Here is a 20,753-nt window from a genome sequence, read left to right on the forward strand (position 1 = left end):
AGGCAGCGAGAGCAAAACAGCCCGACACACTGAGTCATAACCACCACATTTATGGGCGATAGCAGCAGGTTGAAATAAACTGGAGTTTCCCTTCAGTCGCGGTGGATAGAGTGGCCTACTTTCTTCTGTTAAGCCCAACCAGTTACACCAAACTACACAGAGAAAAAGCCCCATTTGGAGTGTTTGCATCCAGCATAATGACCTAAAGAAAGATCGACTGAAAGTCATCCACAGTGCTTGTTAACGTTAGCCTTAGCTTACCTTTTAGCTGAAGGTTTTTGTGGTTTGTCCGAGCTATTTTGTTGCTGCTTCTTGCATAATTTCACTGGGATTAAGGATGAATTTAGCCCATAAATGTCTTCCAAGAGTGTATCTTAACGTTTGGAGACAGTTATTAGAGCAGGTCGAGCAGCTAAAACAGCTGGCGAGGAAGAGATGTTTTTGGGTTTAACCATCGGGGGTGCACAATGTTTGATTCCATGGATTCAGGTTTTTAAAAGCAGAATTAGCTCATTTGTCCATTTTTTATCTTTTTGTTTTTATTCCTCAATGAAAACTGCGCTGCCCTTTAAGTTTCAAAGCTTATTTTTATGTAGCATTTGTCAAAATTAACGCTGTCAGGGAGACCAGATAAGAGACGACCACAATACTCCACCCTGCTGGAGGCGGAGGTATGAAAGAGTTTCTTCTTGCGAGCCGCTTCAGAGCATAAACGGTTGATTTGGCGATCGGCTTGGCGGCGTTGTTGAAGCAAAAGTCTGTTGAAACGTCGAAGCGAAGCTTGAATGACGGTTGATGAGTTCTTTGTGAAGCCATCCTGCTGTCAGAGCCAGCAGCGTGAAGAGGAAACAGCTTCACCTCCTTTTCTCTTGATTCTGGTCAACAGGGGGGTTTTACAACAGGCGTGAATACAGACACACACACACCTACCATGCACGCATGCTTCCTCTTGTTATATCTATGCCTTTATGTCTATCAGTTGGGTTTTTTTAGTGAGAAAAGTTAACAGCTGTGCTGCAGAAAAGCAAGCAATTTGCCCAGGGTTATTTGGATAGGCCCTCCATCCACAGCTGGGAACTCAAGGCCCCTGGCGCTTTCATAATGAGACGTCTATTGATTTTGGTTTTTCCATTAGAAATGCTGGATGAATTCCATTTCATTTAGCTGCTTCTCAGATGGCGTGGATGGAAAAATGGCCAAATCAGAGAGTCATTGTTTATTACGTGGGGAGAAAATAGCGGGGCTCTTGTTTTTGAGGGCCAGGATGAGCGACCTGCTGTGTGGAAAATACCTTTCAGAAATTCAACCTTTTGACTGCGTGTGTTTTTTGTGCTCATCTGAGTTTAAGAGCGGCACCAAATTATTATGGTTTGAATTATTTTGTTTCCTTTCTCAAGTCACAAACTGTGTCCAGCTTTTGGGATTGTTTTCGTCAGTGAGGTGTTTCATGAATCCTTTCGGACTCAAAAGCTGAAACGTGCCTTTTGTTAAAAAGATGATTCACTAAAGTCTTTGCTTGAATATTTTTATATTAAATCTCATAACTCAGACCTGTATCCTTTATTTGCAACAGTTAAACTCCCAGAGATGAAATCCAGGAACGTATTCAGCGAGTCTCGAATCCTTGAAATTGACCACAAAATCAAACAACGCCAAAAACGATCCACAAGACTCAGATTTTATCCCCCTCACACACACTTTCCATCTCATCTCATTATATCACTGGCTCCAAAGACAAATCCTCAGGTTATTACGGGTCATTTGTATGCAGCGACGCTTCGATTATTGGCAGCAATTTTTGGACTCGTTAATCCTTTAAACACATTCCCCTGATCCTTACAGATTACTACATCCTTGAGAACAACTCTTTACTGAAGGCGGCCTTGAAGTACAAAAGGATCCAGATGACTGACTTCAGAACTGTTGCGATGGAGCATTTTGGTGAGAATAAAGTGTCGGTTTCTGTACTATTACTGTGAATCACAGATGAATTTGTATTTATTTATCTAATTATTTATTCACAGATTTACCTTTGAAGATCTCCTACCCACCAGACTTCTCTGATTCCCGTCACTATGGACTGCTGTTGCTGGTGTATGTACCATATCCCAGAATATGTCAGAAATACGTACTGCATGGTGAATTCTATTTGTTTTTGTTCCGACGTGAAATCACATATCTCGTAAAGCCAAGAAGACGTGTGCATATTTAATGCGTCACATCGTCTGTAAGCATTCACATGTTCTGCCAATCACAGGGTCCCTTTGTGGCATCATGTGACTGAATAAAACCAAAAAGAAAATTACAAACTAAAAGAAATATCTGTTGACATTCCACAGTAGCACATTTAAAGGCCTGTGATGATCTATATCTATAAAACCAGCGATGATTTTCTGCTCCTGAAGCCGGATTTTCCTCTGTGCCATAGACCTCCATTGTTTTCTAAAACTATTAAAAAACTCATGAGTGAGCCACACTGACATGTTCCTTCATGAGCATGAACACACACTAAAGTTTATTTTCAATCAATTACATGCACCGCCCTGATGCCTTTAATACTCACTGGAGATCTAAATGCATGTTAATCCGCCACTGAAAATAGTCCCCAACAAATACTTACTCCTCGTTGTGCAACATTTGCTAAAAACTACAGTATGCGACTATTTCAGGACGCTGCAGAGCCTTTTTTTAATTAAACCAAAGCCTATTTTTAAAGATTTATGTCTTCAGTAGGAACCAAAGTGTTTGGGGCTCAGTACCACAGACGGTACAGGAGCCTGAAATTACTGGACAAACACATTTCCGGTTTTGGTCTTCAGCTGGATTTGTTGACATGAAGATAACAGCCTCATCCTTTCAAATTACACTTTCCAAAACTCTTCACGTTCAAAATGCTAACCTCATCCTCACTGACACTTTTACAAATTCAGCTCCGGCAGTTTCATTCTGCCATTTGGATTCTTGTGGTTTTCATTATTTGCCGTTTCCTGCGCTCTGCTCAGTGACAGCGCCCCTGGTGGCCAGGCCGTGAGCGACCGCTTCTCTCTCAGCTGGGACTCTGTGCTCGTCAGCTCAGACAACGTCATCGTGGCTCGTCTGGACGGCCGGGGCAGCGGCTTCCAGGGTCAGAGGGTCCTGCACGAGGTTCACCACAGACTGGGGACTGTGGATGTCCAGGACCAGATCGCAGCAGTCGAGTACGTTACCAAATTCACTTTATCCTGCTTTAAACCAGCCACATTTCAGAGAGCTCCAGAGGTGGCTGTTAAAGAGAGAAGAGGTCTCAACTCAGGGTCCATTTAGTTGCTGCTGTAGAGCTTTTCCATTATCAGCTGATCCTCATAACAGATGCTGAGGAGGATCATGTGATAAAGATCGAAAGCTCCAGAAAAGCCACGTGAGCTGAGCTTGTTTTTCCAGCTGCTTTTTCTGCTCTGTACATCATTTGTTGGAGGATCTTTGCAGGATGAACAGTATGTCATCTGAAGCAATATGTATAATTGAAAATCTGGTGTGTTTATGGCTGCAGCTGCTGCTTTCCTCTTTCCTGTTGTCTCCAAACAAACTTCTGACAGAAAGTTACAGCTTTTTTTTTTCATTCCCTCGAGGTGCTTACAAGAAGAATGAAACCAGCATCGATTTTGTTTGCAATCTCTTTCCATTGTCTGCACTTGTCAATGTGTCACTAGATTCTCTTTATTATAAGTTTTCTCTGCTCTGTCGTCCTTCATCTACCAGCAGGAAAATCTCCCTCCTGCTCCACTTTTCATTTCCAGCCAATTTTCTTCTTAATTTCACTTGTTAATTGCGGATAACATTTGATTTAATAATATTATCACATCAAACAGGCTTTTGCAGAGTACTGTGTTACTGAAATGTGAGGATCTGTGCAGCACTAACATGTGTGGCCTGAGAGCAGCAGATGTAGGTCAAACTTTTTGTGCGATTGGCTGAATGTGAGTGCGATTAATCACACGATCACTTGAGAGCTGCCGTTAAAGGTCACTCAAACACCTCGTTGCAGGTAGGAGTCATTCGATAAATGTGTCTTATTTTACACTTTTAGCAAAGCCGTTTTTTGCACACATGTTGGCTCCTCTAGGCGTCCTGCTCTACTAAACTGCTGCTGTTCTCCTCAAGCCCTCAGTGTGTTGTCGGAGAGATTCCAGCAACCTTCACTTGAAAACAAATCCATCTCATGAAGCTACAGTCGCTCATTACTTTGCATTAATTAGCAAACATGACTGCTGTGATCAAACGCTGCTGCTCCACCACTACACTCTGAAAGATGCGACACGGTTTCTCCACTTTCAGCACAAATGTACAGCAAACACAGAGAAATACAAATACTCTGAGAGTGAGTTTCAGATGATGTGAGTGTGTTTTTTTTTTTTTTTTCCCCAGATACATGATGAAATTTCCTTATATTGATCGGACACGGATAGCGGTGTTTGGAAAGGTGAGGCCGCGCTCTCGTCTGTAATTAGATTGCACTTTACATCCTGCTGCTGAAGAGCAAAATCTGTGCATGAATCCATGCCAGTTTTTCAAATGTTTGTTTGCTTGAACTGCTGAAATTATGTTACATGTCTTCACATTCCTTTAAAGTAGATCATTCAAGAGCTTCTAGCTTTTACAACCGTTAAAGTGTCAAGAGGCTAAAATTGTCGTGAACTGAATTTAGTTTAGTTTTTAGGTTTTTATCACTTCTGTTGCATGAATCTTCATATTTCTGTCTCTTTCCTGTCTCAGGGTTATGGGGCGTACATAACATTAATGATGCTCAAGTCTACTGACAGCCTCTTCAAATGTGCGTGTGCGATGTCACCAGTGACAGACTGGAAACTCTATGGTGAGTATCCGTTAATCCTGCATCATCCTGATTTAAACTGAGATCACACAAAACTTCAAACAAAGATTTTCTCTCCTCGTATTTTCCTCCTGTCAAGTCGAGCATAAAATGAGACATTCGAGTATTAAAGCTGGTGCCGTGTTTGTTGTGTGGAGGCAGCGAGTTTTGTGCTTTATCCTGCCCGTAAAGAACCTGTTTGCCCACGACCAAAACAGTGTAGAGCGGCATATCTGTAAAGCGAGGAAGTGTTGACACTGAGGACCCTCTCACCTGCACAGGTGTCATTTCCTCCGCGCTGACAGCATGTCGTTTGGGCTCAGGATGACAGGAGCCCCACTTTGTTTATGTGTTTAGCTGCAGCTGAAGCACCGTGTGCCGGCGGCTCTGTTAAGAATTTATCACTTCTCATTTGCACAGCATCAGCATTCTCTGAGAGATACCTTGGCATGCCATTACGGGATGACAGCAGATATCAGGTGCGTGTTTACTACCTCCCCTCACTTGTTTGCCGTTGATCTTTGAAAGCGGCTTGCCGTAGCATCACTGACACTCCTACAGTTAAGCTCCCACAGTCGCTGAATGCTGCTATCAAAGTCAGAGGCAGCGGTGCTTTGCCTTTTCTTCTGTTTTTTCATGCTCTGTAGGATTTTGTCACTCATCTCTCTTTGGTAACTGTGTGCACCGGCGTGTCAGATCACATGCCGGAGGTTTTTTTTTTTTTTTTTTATAAGCTGCCGCAAAAGGGTTGCCTGGCTCTCTCAGGCCTCCCGCACTGCCAAGATGTTGAGCTAACAGAGGTGTTTTCAAGGTGTTTGCAAGCACATTGTAAACAACCGAGGACGCATCTGTCCCGAACGAGTAATTCACTGCTTTCACTGTACTCAAGCTGTGCATTTCCTGTCTGCAGACTTGATTCTACAGCTTCTTCCTCACAATTTGTACAAATAGATATTCCAAGCATAGAAAGTAACGTCAGTGGGAGATGCTTTATCATTTGGAAATCTCTAATTGGATTGAATGAGCGTCTGCGTGTGCATGCAATCAGGATATAATGCAATTTACCAGTGTCTTTCATTTGATCATACTTTTATGCTTTTATTGCTTCCCTCAATGCCAGTTAGCATATCTATCAGCCTATTATCTCCCCACTATTTCTGATTTCCTTGCAGTTTTCCAGTGTGCTGCAGAACGTTCAAGCACTTAGGGAGCAGACACTGATGCTGGTGCACGGCACAGCAGATGGTAAGAGAAAATAAATTGTGACAGAATGAAAATGCTGTATCTGTGGTGCATCACCGCTGAGCACAAAGAAGCATGCAATTCTGGAAGGTAATGAGGCAAATGGTTTTTAATCAAAAGATAAAAAGAAAAGTGGGTTATCTAAATTGATGCTGGGATTTCCAGAGGAAAACATTCACCGGTGAGCCGTGCATGTCGAATGTGTTGAGGTATTTCCATCCTGCCAGAATCTGATTGTCTCTTCTTTTTCCCAGTTAGGATTCAGGCTGAATCTTGCTGACATGTTTCGTTTCTTTATTCCCAGCCAACATCCACTTTCAGCATACTGCTGAGCTCGTCAAGAACCTCGTGAAAGTTGGAGCAAACTACTCAATGCAGGTGTGTATCGCCGCGGCAACAACGCCGAGGCAAATTCTTTATAACATATAAACAGTGATGAAAATGCGCATTTTGCATAATGAAACTGCAACACATACAAAATAATGTAAATAATGCATTTAGATTTGCTGAAAAAAGTCAAAATGTGTTGAACAGCCCGAACCCTCTGGGAGATAAGAACCAACCTGCCAAATAATGTGTGCAAGCACTGCAGCTGACTATCTGAATCACTGCAGTCACTGGAAAGTCAATTTAATGTGCTTTTCTTCAACAGCCTGAGTATTCACAGAGAGAAACATGGATGATGTGTTTCTAAGAGCATGTGTAGCTTTCTGGGAATGTACTTGAGGATTACATCTTACCATCACCTGCAGTCGTCATTTAACTGTTTGGACCTGATTAGCTAAGTTTGTGCAATGTGGTTAACCTGAGACGTGACAGTTTTACTATACCAGGTTACAATGACTAAAGACAAGTCAAGAATATAACAAGGGAGCAGGCGTTATGACTTATGTTAATGAAGGATTTCAGTGTAGACAAACTGACATCACTGGAGGTGTGTTGAGGTGTGTTACCATCACACTGTTTAGACCACCAACTGATGCTTTCTTCCATCTTTTTTCTCGTGTTTTTCAAAAGTTGGATGCTAAAAAGTGCACTTAATGCACAATTCCAGTCCTAATTGATTTGACAAAACATATAGAAAAAAGTTAAAAGATGTCACTAATAGAATAAAGATGTTGTGTGTGTGTTAAATAGCATCATCAAGAGCCTTCAGTATGGGAGTACTGCAAGGCTCCGTACCAGGGCCGTTATTGTTAAAGTAGATCAGGAAGATGAGCCATACACTGAAGTATAACATTGCTATCTTTAAAAATGTACTTTTAATTTTATACTACCAGCACTTAGCCTGTGTTTCCACTCCCTTGGTGAATGTAAGCTCTGTTTAGCTTTGTTTTGGTCTCTACCAACTCTACCAGCTTTTTAGCAGCTCCACTATGTTCACTAGCTAGCTGCGGCTTTGCACTGAGTAGGTTTTAGGTGTCCTAGGAGGTCTTTTGCACAGGGGCTTGTGTCAGCTGACCCCGCCTGTCTATAAACCCGCTAATTTACTTACCTTTGACCCATCAGATCTACCCAGATGAGGGCCACTTCCTGTCTCAGCAGAGTCGCCAGCACCTCTACGCCACACTGACCAGCTTCTACAGGGAGTGTCTGAAGGAGGAGCTACTACCGCTGCCTGATGAGGAAGAGGAGGAGGAGGAGTAGGCTGGAGGCTTTGAGGGTCAGACCTTTGACAGAGCTTGAAGAATTTAGCTAAAATCCGTCAAGGCCTTTCGCGTTTTGGACCAAGTGTTTAACCGGACATGGAGACTGGGTTAGAGCTGCTAAGGCTCTTAAAGTGTGTGTGTGTGTGTGTGTGTGTGTGTGTGCGCCTGTGTGTGTGCCTGTGTGTGTGTGTGCCTGTGTGTGTGTGTGTGTGTGTGTGTGCGTGCGTGCGTGCCTGTGTGTGTCTGTGTGTGTCAGTCAGTGTTTGACTGTATGCTGGTGTATAAATGTGACGAAAAGTCAACCGAAGGACACGACAGTGACACTTGCCGGGACTTGAGACGGGAACTGCCCTTTAGCATAAAGTCATTTCAGTTTTGGGACGCTCTGTTTCTCGTCGAAGCGCACAGAGGACTGCCTCCGTCTTCTGCAGCCTCTCCGGGCTCTCGTCATCCACACCTACCAAGTGCATGGTTCTTTTTTCCCCTCTCGGCTTCACTCGTTTCGCCATGTTAGCCCCCCCTGTGGTAGCGCACGGGAGGAAAAGAACACAGATGTACACTTTTGATCTCACTCCTCCTTTGGTTGTTGTATTGTTGCACAGGGAGAGGCTCCGACCGTCCGAAAAAATGTTTAGTCACCCAATTTCACCACCACCCAGCCGACCCTGAATAAGTGCTATTTCCTGCTGAAACCCTCCGCCATCGCCCACCCTTAATGAAAACACTCTTCTTAGGTCACACTTTATTGTACAGGGGTCTTGTGTAGACATGTACGATGCCTTATAAGGTTCAACATACTGTAATATTACTTGCTGGCAGTGATAGTCATCCATTAGCGGTGTCATGTTAACCTACGTCAACTCAGGTCCTCGAGACACAGCATTGCAGTCAGTTTAGTACCTGTATGGTCATGAATAAGTTATGAATTATATGTGAAGATAATGGATATTGGCCATACAGTCATTTCAGTTTCAACCCTCGCTGCAAAAGTTCTCCATCTTAATATGTCATTTAATCTTGTTTTGGTAAAATCTTGGTTTTCTTAAAACAAGTGATGAAATCTCCAGAAAGGCGTGAGGTGATTTTTCAGTGTGTCTCCACCCGATTCAAGAGCTTTCTTGAGGTCAAGAGACTCTTTCTCGATTTCTGGACCTTCTCTTATTTCAAGAAAAGAGTAATTAACCGCAGTGGATATTAATGGAAATAGGTGTACTAAGATGGACAATTTTACAGCATCAGTAAGGTGTTTGCATGTCTACAGGGAATGTGTCAAGTGTTGCCACATTTTGTACAGTACAATACAGCAGAGTGTGTATATAAATATATTTTTGAGATGTCAGATCTCATTGATAGTTTAGTCTATGGGGAAGGATTGATTTGACCTGGATGTCTTGTACTTCTTTTCGTTTGTTTGTTTCTTTTCTGTTTTCCTTTCAGCTGTTGATTTTCTTCTTAGGATGGATTTTGTAATGCTTGTTCTTGTTCTTTTTGCTGTTTTAAAAGGGAAAGGGCAGGGTTGAGGTTTGGGGGTTATTGTGATTGTCCTATAGTGATGATTATAAATAAAAAAAAAACCTGTGAAAAACAACAATGTATGCTGATATATAGAGCGCACATCACAGCAGAGAATCAGACACATTTGTTTGCAGGCTTGATTATTTGGGAGGATGACTAATGCAATCATCTGAGCACTTCCATTTAATGTTTCATTTGTTTGTTTGTTTTTTTTTACCTTGGGACTACATTAACGGGTCGGTGTAGTCTGTCATGCTCTAAAGACGTCTACATTAATGACATAGCTGGCAAGATGTGCTTGCTTAGAGTGATCATGGCTGCCTCGACGCTGCATGTCTGCGTGCATTAATCAGCGCCTGCGCTCGGTGGCCGAGCAGATGGCAGCTCTGCCGAATGACAGAAACTCTTAAATCTGCAGGATCTGAAGCACCACAGTTTATGTAGGTGTTTATTTGTGGCTGCAGATGAGCCTCTTCCTCACGCCGGGATTTACTGTTGGTCCGTGAAGCAGTTTTGGCGTGATTTAAAAGAAACTCAGACGAAACTCATCAAAGGAACAGTGGCGTCAAATGTAAACTCACGTACGAGCTGCAGTGAAGAGCTTTTGCACTCTGCTCATGACTATTCAAAGAACTTACTTATGTGTAAGATAGGGATAGAGGGAGAAGAAAATGCAGTGGATCAAACTAGGAGAAAGGATGTAAAACAGCTGAGTGTGACCAAAATGTGCAGGTGTGATATGCAGATGCCGTATTTTAGCTGAGGTTTGATTGTTAAGGCAGCGTCATTGTTAAATGAATGGTCTCAGGTCTGTGTGATAAGCTACAGCCAGCTGGTTATCTTAGCTTAGCATAAAGACTGGAAACGAGGGGAAATAGCTAGCCTGTGTGATGCCCAACAGCACGTCTAAACCCACTAATCAACTTGTTCTATCTGATTTGTTTCAACTGTTGAGAAATTCGAAGTGTAAAATCAAAAAGTTGTGGCTTCACTGGGAGTCATGTGACAAATTAATTCTTGGTTGGGTGCGGTCACCTTAAAGTTGCTAGGCAACCAGTGGATGCTCCAGGAAGTCTGTCTACCCTGCCAAGAATTAGTCCCGCCCATGATCGTGTTCTGGACCAGCAACTACTTATGTGAATACTGTAATTATGATGTACTTCAAACTGTACTCAAGTGGTAATCAGTATCACAGTAAGGATGCAATTAGACTCTCAATTGAAATTATGGGCTGTTTGCTGGCACACACGTGGAATTTGACTCCGGAACAGAGAACCAGAACAGCAAACATGATGTAAAGTCTGGTTTGGCATCTTTATACGCAAGCAAAGCAAAGGTGATTGCTGTCTACTCTTGATTTGAAGGCTTTTTAATGTTTTATTTAATTATGTTGGCTGATTAAACCTCTTCTGCACGGCTGTGTACAGATTCTCACTGACATCGTCCTCACTCTGGTTTCCTTTGAATGGAGAGTTGATTCAGCCAGAATAACCTGTGTGGACGTGCCTGGTCTTCATCTGTCATGTCACAACGCTGCTCGCTCCTGTGTGTTTTCACGCCATAGTTCAAGCAAGAAGGGGCGACTCTGCTGAGCAAGTGCTCGTCAGTCACTGTCAGATCTCACCTCATTGTTCATTTCAGAGCTGTTCTGAAGCTTCAAGTCACATGATCTTCATCAGCTGCTGTTTCCAAAGTCAGGGATGAACATTGAACCGGCTCTTGAAGTTTGTAAGTGAAACTGTATTTTATTTACTTCAGCTTCATTCATTTATTCATTTTTCCAAGGACAATGCACATTAATCCACATCACAGTAAATTTTTTTGGACTGTTGTCCCTTTGCCAGATGTTAAAGTAGCCATTACCTGATGAGATTAAACAGGCTAATGTTATTAACATTCCCACAGAGCCAAAACTGCTGGTGTTGGATACTGTCAGAAAATCCTCAGCTTTGTTTGTGTGGCTCCAGGCAGGAACGATGCACTGTCACACTTTAATGCAGAACTGTCCAACATGTGGGAAATTTGCTTTCTATCTGTAAGTGAGAGAAGATTGATATCAATCTCATGTCTGTGTGTTAACTACAGAGATGGAGTCGAAATGTGTTTAGCCAGGATGGCTTTGTTAGACCTGCACAGACAGACAGATGGGGAAAAAACACCATTTGTGCTTCCAGGGGATGTTTGATACAGCAGAGTGAGACTGGGTTGACATGATAACACCAAGTCATCTAATATATTCTCAGAGTAGAAACTCAGGTGTTTGCTGTCTTCTTTTGCTGTTGGGGTCATAGACATTACATGTGGATGGAGTTTCTGGGACAAGTGAAGCCAATGCATTAGTGTCTTAGACCTGCATTCGTTCTAATGGCCAGCAGGGGGCGACTCCACTGGCTGCAAAAAAAAAAGTGTGTAAGCTTATGAGAAAACAAGCCCGCTTCTCACTTTATTATATCAGTAAACATTTTCCTGATGAGTTTATGGTCCCACTCACTAGTTTCAAGTCTTCTTCAACACATTATGGTCCCACTCAGAGTAACAGAGATGATAAGCAGGCTATTCTTCAGGTGCACCATCAGCACCTTCAAATCAAAACAGGCTTTGTTGTATCAGCTATGACTGGAACTGAAACTCTCGCAATACACAGATGCAAGACTGTCGTGTTTTACAATTTATTTCAGCATATAAATTTTCCCCAGTATACAAATGTCTGCTGTCGACATAATTGCTAGAACAACAGAGTCAATTGCAGTTTGATAGACTCAAGCAAGTGCAGCACAGGATCATGGTCTGAGAATGATCTGGGTTGCTATGTGCTAATGAGGGAAGGATGCGGTGATCATACAGGACTAAAGGAATCTGCTTGTGGACAAAGCACACCGTACAGAACAGACTGGTTGTACTACAAGAGAGGTTTTTCCCATTTTCTTGCCCACTGAAACGCTTTTCACATTTTGGGATGTTAAATGCTACATGTGATGCTGAAGAGGCTCGACCACGACAGGAATGAGGCGATGTCAATCAGTGTTACTTCAAGTCTATAAAAGACTACATTTCTCATCATATTGCTCTGAAAACAAGAACTCTGATCACTATAAAATCTATTGTAATGTGATTGGACGAGTTTTTATTAAATCTAGCAAACATTTCTGGAATACCCAAATTTAATTACCGTATTTTCCGCACTATAAGGCGCACCTAAAAGCCTTTAATTTTCTCAAAAACCGACTACGAAAACCATAATTAACCAATATTGATCCGATGCGCCTTTTATACGGATCAATATTGGTTAATTATGGTTTTCGTAGTCAGGGGGCGTGGCCGAAGTAACAGCGGTAAATGTCCACTCTCTGCGTGCCGTCATCCTTTCACGGGCGCGTGCAGTCAGCTGTCATCCTGAAAAATAAAATGACTATTTCACTGAACAAAGAAAAAATATGAATATATGCTAAATAATAGGCAATTAAAATATTAATCATGTGATTTCTGCTCCTGAACCTCAACGCGCAGCGTCTGCACATCAGCGCTGTGCGTCGTCACCTGCATCTTTACGCAGGATCAGCTGTCATCTGTGAGCGCGCGCGGTGTTTGTTTCAAAACGAACAAACTAAAATAAAATACATTTTAAATAAATGCTCATTAATTATTTTCAGGAGCCGCGTCAGAGGGATGAAAGAGCCGCGGGTTGCCGACCCCTGATCTTGTGGATGCATAACGCAACCCCAGACACCACAGTACGGTAGTTTCTGTCTATGCGCCTTATAATGCGGTGCGCCCTATATATGAAAAAAGTTTTAAAATAGGCCGTTCATTGAAGGTGCGCCTTATAGTGCGGAAAATACGGTAATTGCAGTGCTTCATTATCTAATTAGACATTATGGTAAGTGTTGGTTCTAAGGGTTGAAAGTAACGACGACTATAATGAGGTAAAGGCACCCGCAAATATTGTTTTATGATGTGATCGCCCCAAATTTGGTATTAAATGAAATTGCTTTGTTTGCAGTAAATAGAAATATTCACAGTAGATTACAGCAATCAGCTAAAATTATACCGTAAAATGGAAAAATACAAGTTTTTTTTTATTCCCTGACATTTGTACTCAGTACATGAGACAAACATTACAAACTATAATCTGAAGCATTAGAATACAGCGACATTACTACCATCTTTTAATTTTAAAAAAAAAAAAAAAAAAAAAATCGTCATTGCCGCTCCCGTAATGCTACACATCTTACACACCGGAGGTTTGCTCATGCTCTTGGAGTGCTTTTACAGACAGCAGCCCTTCAGGACAACACAGCCTCTCTTTGTTGGCCCACGACGGCAGTTGCTCCACTTTTCACTGAGCTCTGCCGCCGCAGGAGGTTCGACAGGTTAGTCGTCCTCCTGGGACGCCTCCGAGACAACGACCTGCTCGTCCTCAAAGCAGCGCCTGAAGAAGGTGAGCACTGAGTTCAGCATGTACTGTTGGCTCTTGGCGGAGGCAATATTGTGTCCTTCATCTGGAAAAATCTGGGCAGCAGGAAATAGAAAAAAAATGTCATTTATTACACTTGTTTTTCATTTATTCAACATTTATTTTTAATGAAGCAGTGACACATTTATGGCTGTTCACTTTCTTGGTGAGAAATCATCACTCTCGCATCTGTAGGCTAAATATGTAGCTGAAGCTAGCAGCCAATTAGCCCAGCATAGCACAATGAGAGGAAACAGCTAGCCTGGCTCTGTCCCAAGGTAACAAATTCCTCCTCACAGTTAAACACATTAAATCTTGTTGGTTAAATCTGTACAAACAGACCATTTCTTGGCTGTGTGTGTGGTGGAGGACCAGGGAGTTCCGGTTTCCAGTTTGTGTTACCGTTGCACAGAGCCAGGCTAGCTGTCTCATAAGAGCGGGATAGGGCGCCGCTACTCAGCCAACTCTTCCCGGTTGCCACTCGCTGTATTACAACCAAAAATCCCCTGCAACCCAAAAATCATTTTCCCCATAGACCACCACTGTGAAAGAGACTTTGTCTGTAAAACTGTTAGGACGCCTCCAGCTATAAACATTTTCAGTCTTTACACTTTGTCCTGAATATTTTAAAACCATGTAGGTTTCATTTTGTAAAACAGTTTTTTGGAATCACATCACCCCGTTGTTTTGTCTCAGGATTGGTTCAGATAGCCCAGCTGGGCCAGAGGCATGATGGGATTGACACTACTGCACATTCAGTAGATTGCATACCCCTGAGAGCCAGAGACTTTTTTGCCATGTGCACCAGGCAAGCAGTTTGTATTGGACTGAATAGGCGCCATCTTTGGGTTCGGTATCCAGCTCTTACAATAGATCCATTGCACACAGCCAGGCTAGCTGCTTACAGTTGTTTTTATGCTAAGCTAAGCAAATTGGCTGCTGTCTCCAGCTACATATTTGCAATACAGAGATGAGAGTGCTATCGATCTTCTCATCTAACACTGAGCAAGAAAAAAGTGTTGGTCCCAAGATGTCAAACTATATCTTTAACATTAAAAACTGGTATCTGCTGGTGCTGTGCACTACCTACACCAGGAGACTTAACCTAATAAAGGTAGCAATACTACGCAACAGCTTTCCTAATCAATTTTACTCAAGTCCTGCAAACTAAATGGAAAAATAGGTCATTTGTCAGCGTCTTCCAAAATGGCCCATATAAGCTTTTTTTCTGACTCCTCTGCTGTCAGTGCCGTCCAAAACCATTACAAATGACGAGCACAAAAATAACAACTGCCTTCTCTCACACCTCGCTGACCCATCCATCCAGCCTTTCTTTCTACCAAACAAACATAAGTCACGCGGCAGATAGGGACTTCGTCACGTAATCGTAAACATATGTTGTCTTTCTAGACAGACTCTTTGTTCTCCTGTGACAGAAAAATACTGTTTGACAAAATATTGTTTTTATCCCGCCCTCGTCAGGACGCTTTCACCTGGTTACTCTTCAAACCATTTGACCCATAAACACGACAACATCTCTTGTTGCTTGTCACTCAGAGAAGAAGTGGCAGCGGTCACCTGGAGAGTGTAATTAACGTTTGCGGCGGCCAGCAGCTTCACCAGCTCAGCAGAATGCTGGAAATGAACAGTGGCTGAAAGAGAACAGAACGAATCCAATGAAAACTCAGTCTGTCACATGTCCACTGCAGCGCTACAACACGTGCCCAGCAAATCAGATTTTGCACCAGTTACTTCATCAAATGTGATGTTAAATCTTGTATAGACCTGTGATGCAGGTAGAGCCACATTCAAACAAACAATGCACTCAAAGACAGTAGCTGTACGAACATTTCTGCATGTAAAATCCATCACTACACAGTCATACGTGCATGAAATGTCACCAAATAACTCTGCAGACCTGACCAAAGACCAAAAATGGAGATTTTAATGGCCAGCCTGCTGCTAAACTCTAATATACAAACACAGATCTGCTTTATCATCTGTACTGACTGTACTCACCATCTGCTGTGCTGTGGATGATGAGAAAGTTCAGAGGACTCGGTGCTGTGATGTTACCAAGCAGAGAGGAAATCTGCCGGAGACAGCGAACAGTAAAATTAGCCTCCACAGACAGACGCAGCCACAGTCGTAACACCGTCTTATTGACAGCTAATTAACAATTTGTCGTGTTCATTCCAAAGACACACAGCAGGAATCTGTTCTCTTACAATAACAGTAATAGACAAAGAAATCCTGGTTAGAAAAAAGAAAACGAGTGAATATTGATGCAGCAGCTTCTTTCAGGTGTGGCCAAAGATGGAATTACTGTAAATAACAAAACAGGTGAATGATTTATTGACCGTTTTAGAAAAATTAAATAACATTATAGGTGAGAGCTTAACTCGTACTCTGGTGAGTACGAAGGAAATAGCTGTACACTGTGAATTCACATTATACCCATTAGCCTCAGCCACCGTTGCTATGGAGAAGAAGCTAGTCAAAGGTGCCAATCTTTGTGCTACAGCAAATTTAAAGTCCTTTGTCATTGCAGTGGAGCTTGTTCATAGCGGATGTTTTGAAAAAGCACAGGTGTGATTAATCACACCTGTCAACAATGCCTCAGTTCCTTTAAACCGCGCCAGGAAGCCACGCCAAAGAGCCGGCACGTGCACAACACGGGCCCTGAAGCTGGCTGACTTAAATGGAATGCAGCCACCATTAATGTGATTAGTTACACCTGTGCTTTTCCTGCCATGACATAAAACAAATCGTGAAAAAGGCTTTTTAAATCCATCTGAAGTTGACCCACAATCTGAAAGATCCTGTGCATCAAGAGGAAACCTCGCCTGTAGACTGAGACTGATGCGTGGTGTGTTCAGATCGAGCCGCTCCAGACAGCAATAACCTGTGACTGTCTGGAGAAGCCGTCTCTGCGACTGGCACAGCTGCTCCGGAGGTATGAGACCAGAAATGTGACTGGCTGACAGAACAACGACCACCACTCTCGCCAAATTTGGATTTCAACAAATGCCGCCAACGCCCCTCGTATGAATGAAAATAACAGGTGGGCATGGACGTTTCCTCTGAAGAACTGCCGCTTTGCGCTGGTCGTTGCAAATAAAACAGGCTCCTGTGTCCCATTTACATGTTGAATGTCACCATAAACTGTTTTACGCAGCTCTAGACTGCGTTCCAGCTGTGGGGCAGCACTGTTTGTAACACAGTCTCAGGCCAGGAGCATCGACTGAGCATGTGCCCTCGCGGTTCGCTCTACATGAGCAGTATATGCTGCGGTGAAAATAACTGCACACTCTGAGTCGTACTTGGTATTTGTGGTCCTCTTTTCCTGCAGAGCCAAAGTATTTCTCAGCGTGGGCCGACCCTTTATTAGGATGAAGAGGGAAAGCGTTAATGAGGAGATACTGTGAGTGGAGAGCATTACTGTTTCAATTAACTCACAATTCATTCGTGATAACACTTCCATTACGACTTCTTCTCTTAACAGCGGACGCTGGCTATGTTCACATGCACAGAATGTTCCAGTTTTTGCCTTTATTCTGAGAAAGAAAGCTGTTTACGTGGTTAATGAAAATGAATATTCCGCTAATATTCCTGTTGACATGCATCCGATGAACAAACACAGCCTCCCTCTTTCGTTCGCTCAACCGCCTTCTCGAAAAGGTCAGGATTGTGACATTTGTGCACACCCAAAACCTGTTGATATCCAAGTCTTTCATAGTGTTTAAAGTAGTGTGTGTGTGTGTTTCTCCTTCTGACCATGCATGCATCTCTATCCCAGCAGATTAGTGTGCATGTAAACACAGTCACTTTGACAAATGGAAGATGCCATTAAAGATTAATGTTGCACCACTCTTTTTGTTAGCCATCGTGGGTTTGTTTGACATCAGTTGTTTAATTAAATCTAATTCCATGAACATGACAGTTTAAATATGATAGTGAATACATGGCAGCACTGATGACTGAATACTGCATGAGTGGGTTTACTGGCTGTTTGAATGTTCCTGTCAGATCATTGTAATACTGTAAGTATGTGTGATATTCCACCGCTGTATGATTCATGTCCATCTCACCATAGAGTCTCCAGTTTGTTATCGGCGCGACAGCGATGCCACACTGGAACATAGAGCTGTGGGAGAGGAGCAGGAGAGAGGAAAGAAATCCTCCATACGCCTGGAGAAAAACAACACGGCGGTTTTTAAGAATGTATAAATTTTATGCGGCTAATTATGCATTAGCTGCAGAAGCTATGTTACCTTTCCATAAACTCCAACTTTGTTGCCGTCGATGTACGGCAGCCTGACGAGGTGCCTGAAAGAGTAAAAGAGCAAAAATCATCCCTTCCTGATCGGACTGTAAAGTAAAAGATGCAAAAATACATTTCAATTTCAGCTGAATTTGAGCTCATTTAAGGCTTTAGCAGTCTGAGTTAGCCACATGAAGTGGACGTGTTCTCGTCTTCTTGGTAGGTTAACAAACCTACATGTGGCTGTCTTGATTTCAGAAGGCTGAAGGCTCATTAGCATTCCCCACAGAAATAAATATTATTTAAATAAATAACTTCACGGCCAGTATGAACAGATTGATGATTCCAGTGACCATTAAAAAATATATGAACTTACTGTTCTAACAAGCAACTAGCCTTCGCTGACCATTTACAGCCAGCTTATTCCATAAAACAATCCAGAAGTCCTCACATCGAGGCTCACCAGCGGCTAGCCAGCTAACAAGTCACACATTCTGGAGTTACTGGAGGGCGTAATTCTCCTCTTCTGACAGTCTGAGCTGAACGTACAGAGTCTGAGCCGATATTAACCCTCTCATCTAACACAAGTCAGCAAACAAGCATTACTGGGAATAGTAAATATAAGGAAATTACTGAATTTCAAACTGTAAACACATCAACTTCCACCTCATCACATTATTGTAACAGGTTATGTGTCACTGCCCGACACACTATTCTGTATATAGCCTGTAGAAACAACTGGATCATTAAAAAAAAATATATATATTACTCGAGAGCTGTGATCTGGTCTTGGACATCCACAGTCCCCAGTCTCTGGTGAACCTCGTGCAGGACCCTCTGACCCTGGAAGCCGCTGCCCCGGCCGTCCAGACGAGCCACGATGACGTCGTCTGAGCTGACGAGCACAGAGTCCCAGCTGAGAGAGAAGCAGTCGCTCACGGCCTGGCCACCAGGGGCGCTGTCACTGTGAAAGAACAGCATGACTTTAGACCAGGCATCTCAAACCGGTTCCATAAAGGGCCGCGTGGCTGCAAGTTTTCATTCCAACCAAGGAGGAGCACACCTGGCTGGAATCAATTAATCAGCTGATCTCAGTCTTCAGCTGATAACTAAGTGATCCCTTGATGTTGATTGGTTGGCCTGATGTGCTCCTCCTGGGTTGGAATGAAAACCTGCAGCCACGCGGCCCTTTATGGAACCGGTTTGAGATGCCTGCTTTAGACCCTCAGAAACCCAATAATGCCATGAAAATACTCCAAAATAAAGACTAAAAAATAAGCATGCATGCATTAAGAAGTGCTCCATAAAACAGTAAATATATTTGAAAATTAAACTACATACAGAATCAGTAAAAGTGGGTGCTCCTTTGTTTCATCCAAATTTAATGGGACAATTAACTCCAGACGAAGTGCTGCAAAACAAGTCGACAGCAGAATTTTAGCATGTTAATATTACGCCATTTGTGCTCAATAATAAATTTACTGCTACGCATGTTTCTAACTCAACATTCAGTCCAGAGTGCATTTGGACGGTGAAGACGATGGGAGTGTTGTTATGAGTTTCAATGGTTTTACTTCACTTAATGTTCAACATAGTCTTTAAGTTTTATTTATATCACAGTAGAGCGTCAAAGACAACAGGACTCGATGATGTTTTCATGATTCACCCAGCAGGCCTTAGAGTGAGGAAGTCTTTCAAAAACCTGCATGAGTGATTCACGCAAAGGTGTTGAAATGAAGTCACGGCATCGTTGTCAGAGGCTTTAACTGGTTTGACCCTGCAGGGCAAACATGTAATAACAGCACTGTCAGCAGAGGATAAGTGAACATATCACTTATCACAGCTGATAAAGAATTCGAGGACTGAAGATTAAGTCTATTAAATGTGTGTTGAAAAGTCTTCAAGGCTCCATTGCAAGTCTAGTTGCCTTTGACTTCCACTGTATGTGAGCCATGACCCGAATGACTAGAAATCAACCGATTCCATGAAAATCCTTCAACACCCCGAATAAACCTTGATAAGCACATGTGGAAAATAAGCCTGTGATTTCATTTGTGTCCAGATTTTGATGACAGGGCTCACATCTGACTGTGTTTCTTCTAAAAGGCCTTAAATATGTATCACACTGTCTCTAACAGGGAATGTAGATGAGATGCAGGAAGCCATATGGTGAGCTGCCCCCTCTAATTAAAACAATAAAACGCTGCATTTCACAGTCACCTCAAAAAACTCTGCACAGGTCGTGTTGATCCTGAATTTACATGAGCAGGTGAATTATGCTGGAAGCTATCACTACTGTGAGTAAACAGGTTAAAGTTTGACTTTCTGCAGGAGTCCACAGCCGTGCTAGCAGCTCCCAGAGGTTGTACTTTCAGCTAAATGCTAATGTCAGCATGCTAATAAGTTACCAATTAATTTTAACTGGTGCAATATTTGCATATTTATCTTAGTTTTAGCGCTAATTATTAGCGATTAACACAAAGGGCTGATGGGAGTGTCATTAGTTTTGCAGCTATTTAGTCATAAACAGAAGTGTTGGACAGAGTAAAGCTTTGACTCGATGACGATTGTTTATTAGAAGTTAATTACTATTCAAACTGAGGGGAACGTGGATGCCTGCACCACACTTTAAGGCAAAAAGGCAGCAAATAGTTCAAATAAGATCTAAAAAAACAAAACAAATTTACAGTAGGTTTTCTTTTCTAACGCAGTTTCCTGTGTGCATGGAGATGCATTGTGTGTGAAGTGAATTTTAACCTAAATTTGTTCTTCAACCCTGAT

General features: G+C 42.5%; 2 protein-coding genes across 2 annotated transcripts in view; one reads left to right on the forward strand and one right to left on the reverse strand.

The window, feature by feature from the left end:
* The window catches only part of LOC121615743 (inactive dipeptidyl peptidase 10-like), a 174,186-nt gene extending 164,936 nt beyond the window's left edge, over window positions 1–9,250 (forward strand). Inside the window, exons 18-26 of the mRNA XM_041950124.1 lie at window positions 1,843–1,941; window positions 2,025–2,094; window positions 3,003–3,197; window positions 4,405–4,459; window positions 4,753–4,852; window positions 5,270–5,328; window positions 6,022–6,094; window positions 6,396–6,469; window positions 7,601–9,250. Coding sequence (XP_041806058.1) covers window positions 1,843–1,941; window positions 2,025–2,094; window positions 3,003–3,197; window positions 4,405–4,459; window positions 4,753–4,852; window positions 5,270–5,328; window positions 6,022–6,094; window positions 6,396–6,469; window positions 7,601–7,738 — 863 coding nt within the window. The 3' untranslated portion in view covers window positions 7,739–9,250. The remainder of the gene's footprint in view (window positions 1–1,842; window positions 1,942–2,024; window positions 2,095–3,002; window positions 3,198–4,404; window positions 4,460–4,752; window positions 4,853–5,269; window positions 5,329–6,021; window positions 6,095–6,395; window positions 6,470–7,600) is intronic.
* Window positions 9,251–13,465: 4,215 nt separating this feature from the next.
* Window positions 13,466–20,753, reverse strand: part of LOC121616386 (inactive dipeptidyl peptidase 10-like) — a 47,989-nt gene continuing 40,701 nt past the window's right edge. Inside the window, exons 19-26 of the mRNA XM_041951128.1 lie at window positions 19,314–19,383; window positions 18,742–18,936; window positions 17,983–18,037; window positions 17,800–17,899; window positions 17,032–17,090; window positions 15,728–15,800; window positions 15,287–15,360; window positions 13,466–13,764 (exon numbers count right to left, since the gene is read on the reverse strand). Coding sequence (XP_041807062.1) covers window positions 13,627–13,764; window positions 15,287–15,360; window positions 15,728–15,800; window positions 17,032–17,090; window positions 17,800–17,899; window positions 17,983–18,037; window positions 18,742–18,936; window positions 19,314–19,383 — 764 coding nt within the window. The 3' untranslated portion in view covers window positions 13,466–13,626. The remainder of the gene's footprint in view (window positions 13,765–15,286; window positions 15,361–15,727; window positions 15,801–17,031; window positions 17,091–17,799; window positions 17,900–17,982; window positions 18,038–18,741; window positions 18,937–19,313; window positions 19,384–20,753) is intronic.

The sequence above is a fragment of the Chelmon rostratus genome, chromosome 13 (genome assembly GCF_017976325.1).
Source record: "Chelmon rostratus isolate fCheRos1 chromosome 13, fCheRos1.pri, whole genome shotgun sequence".
Lineage (NCBI taxonomy): Eukaryota > Metazoa > Chordata > Actinopteri > Chaetodontiformes > Chaetodontidae > Chelmon > Chelmon rostratus.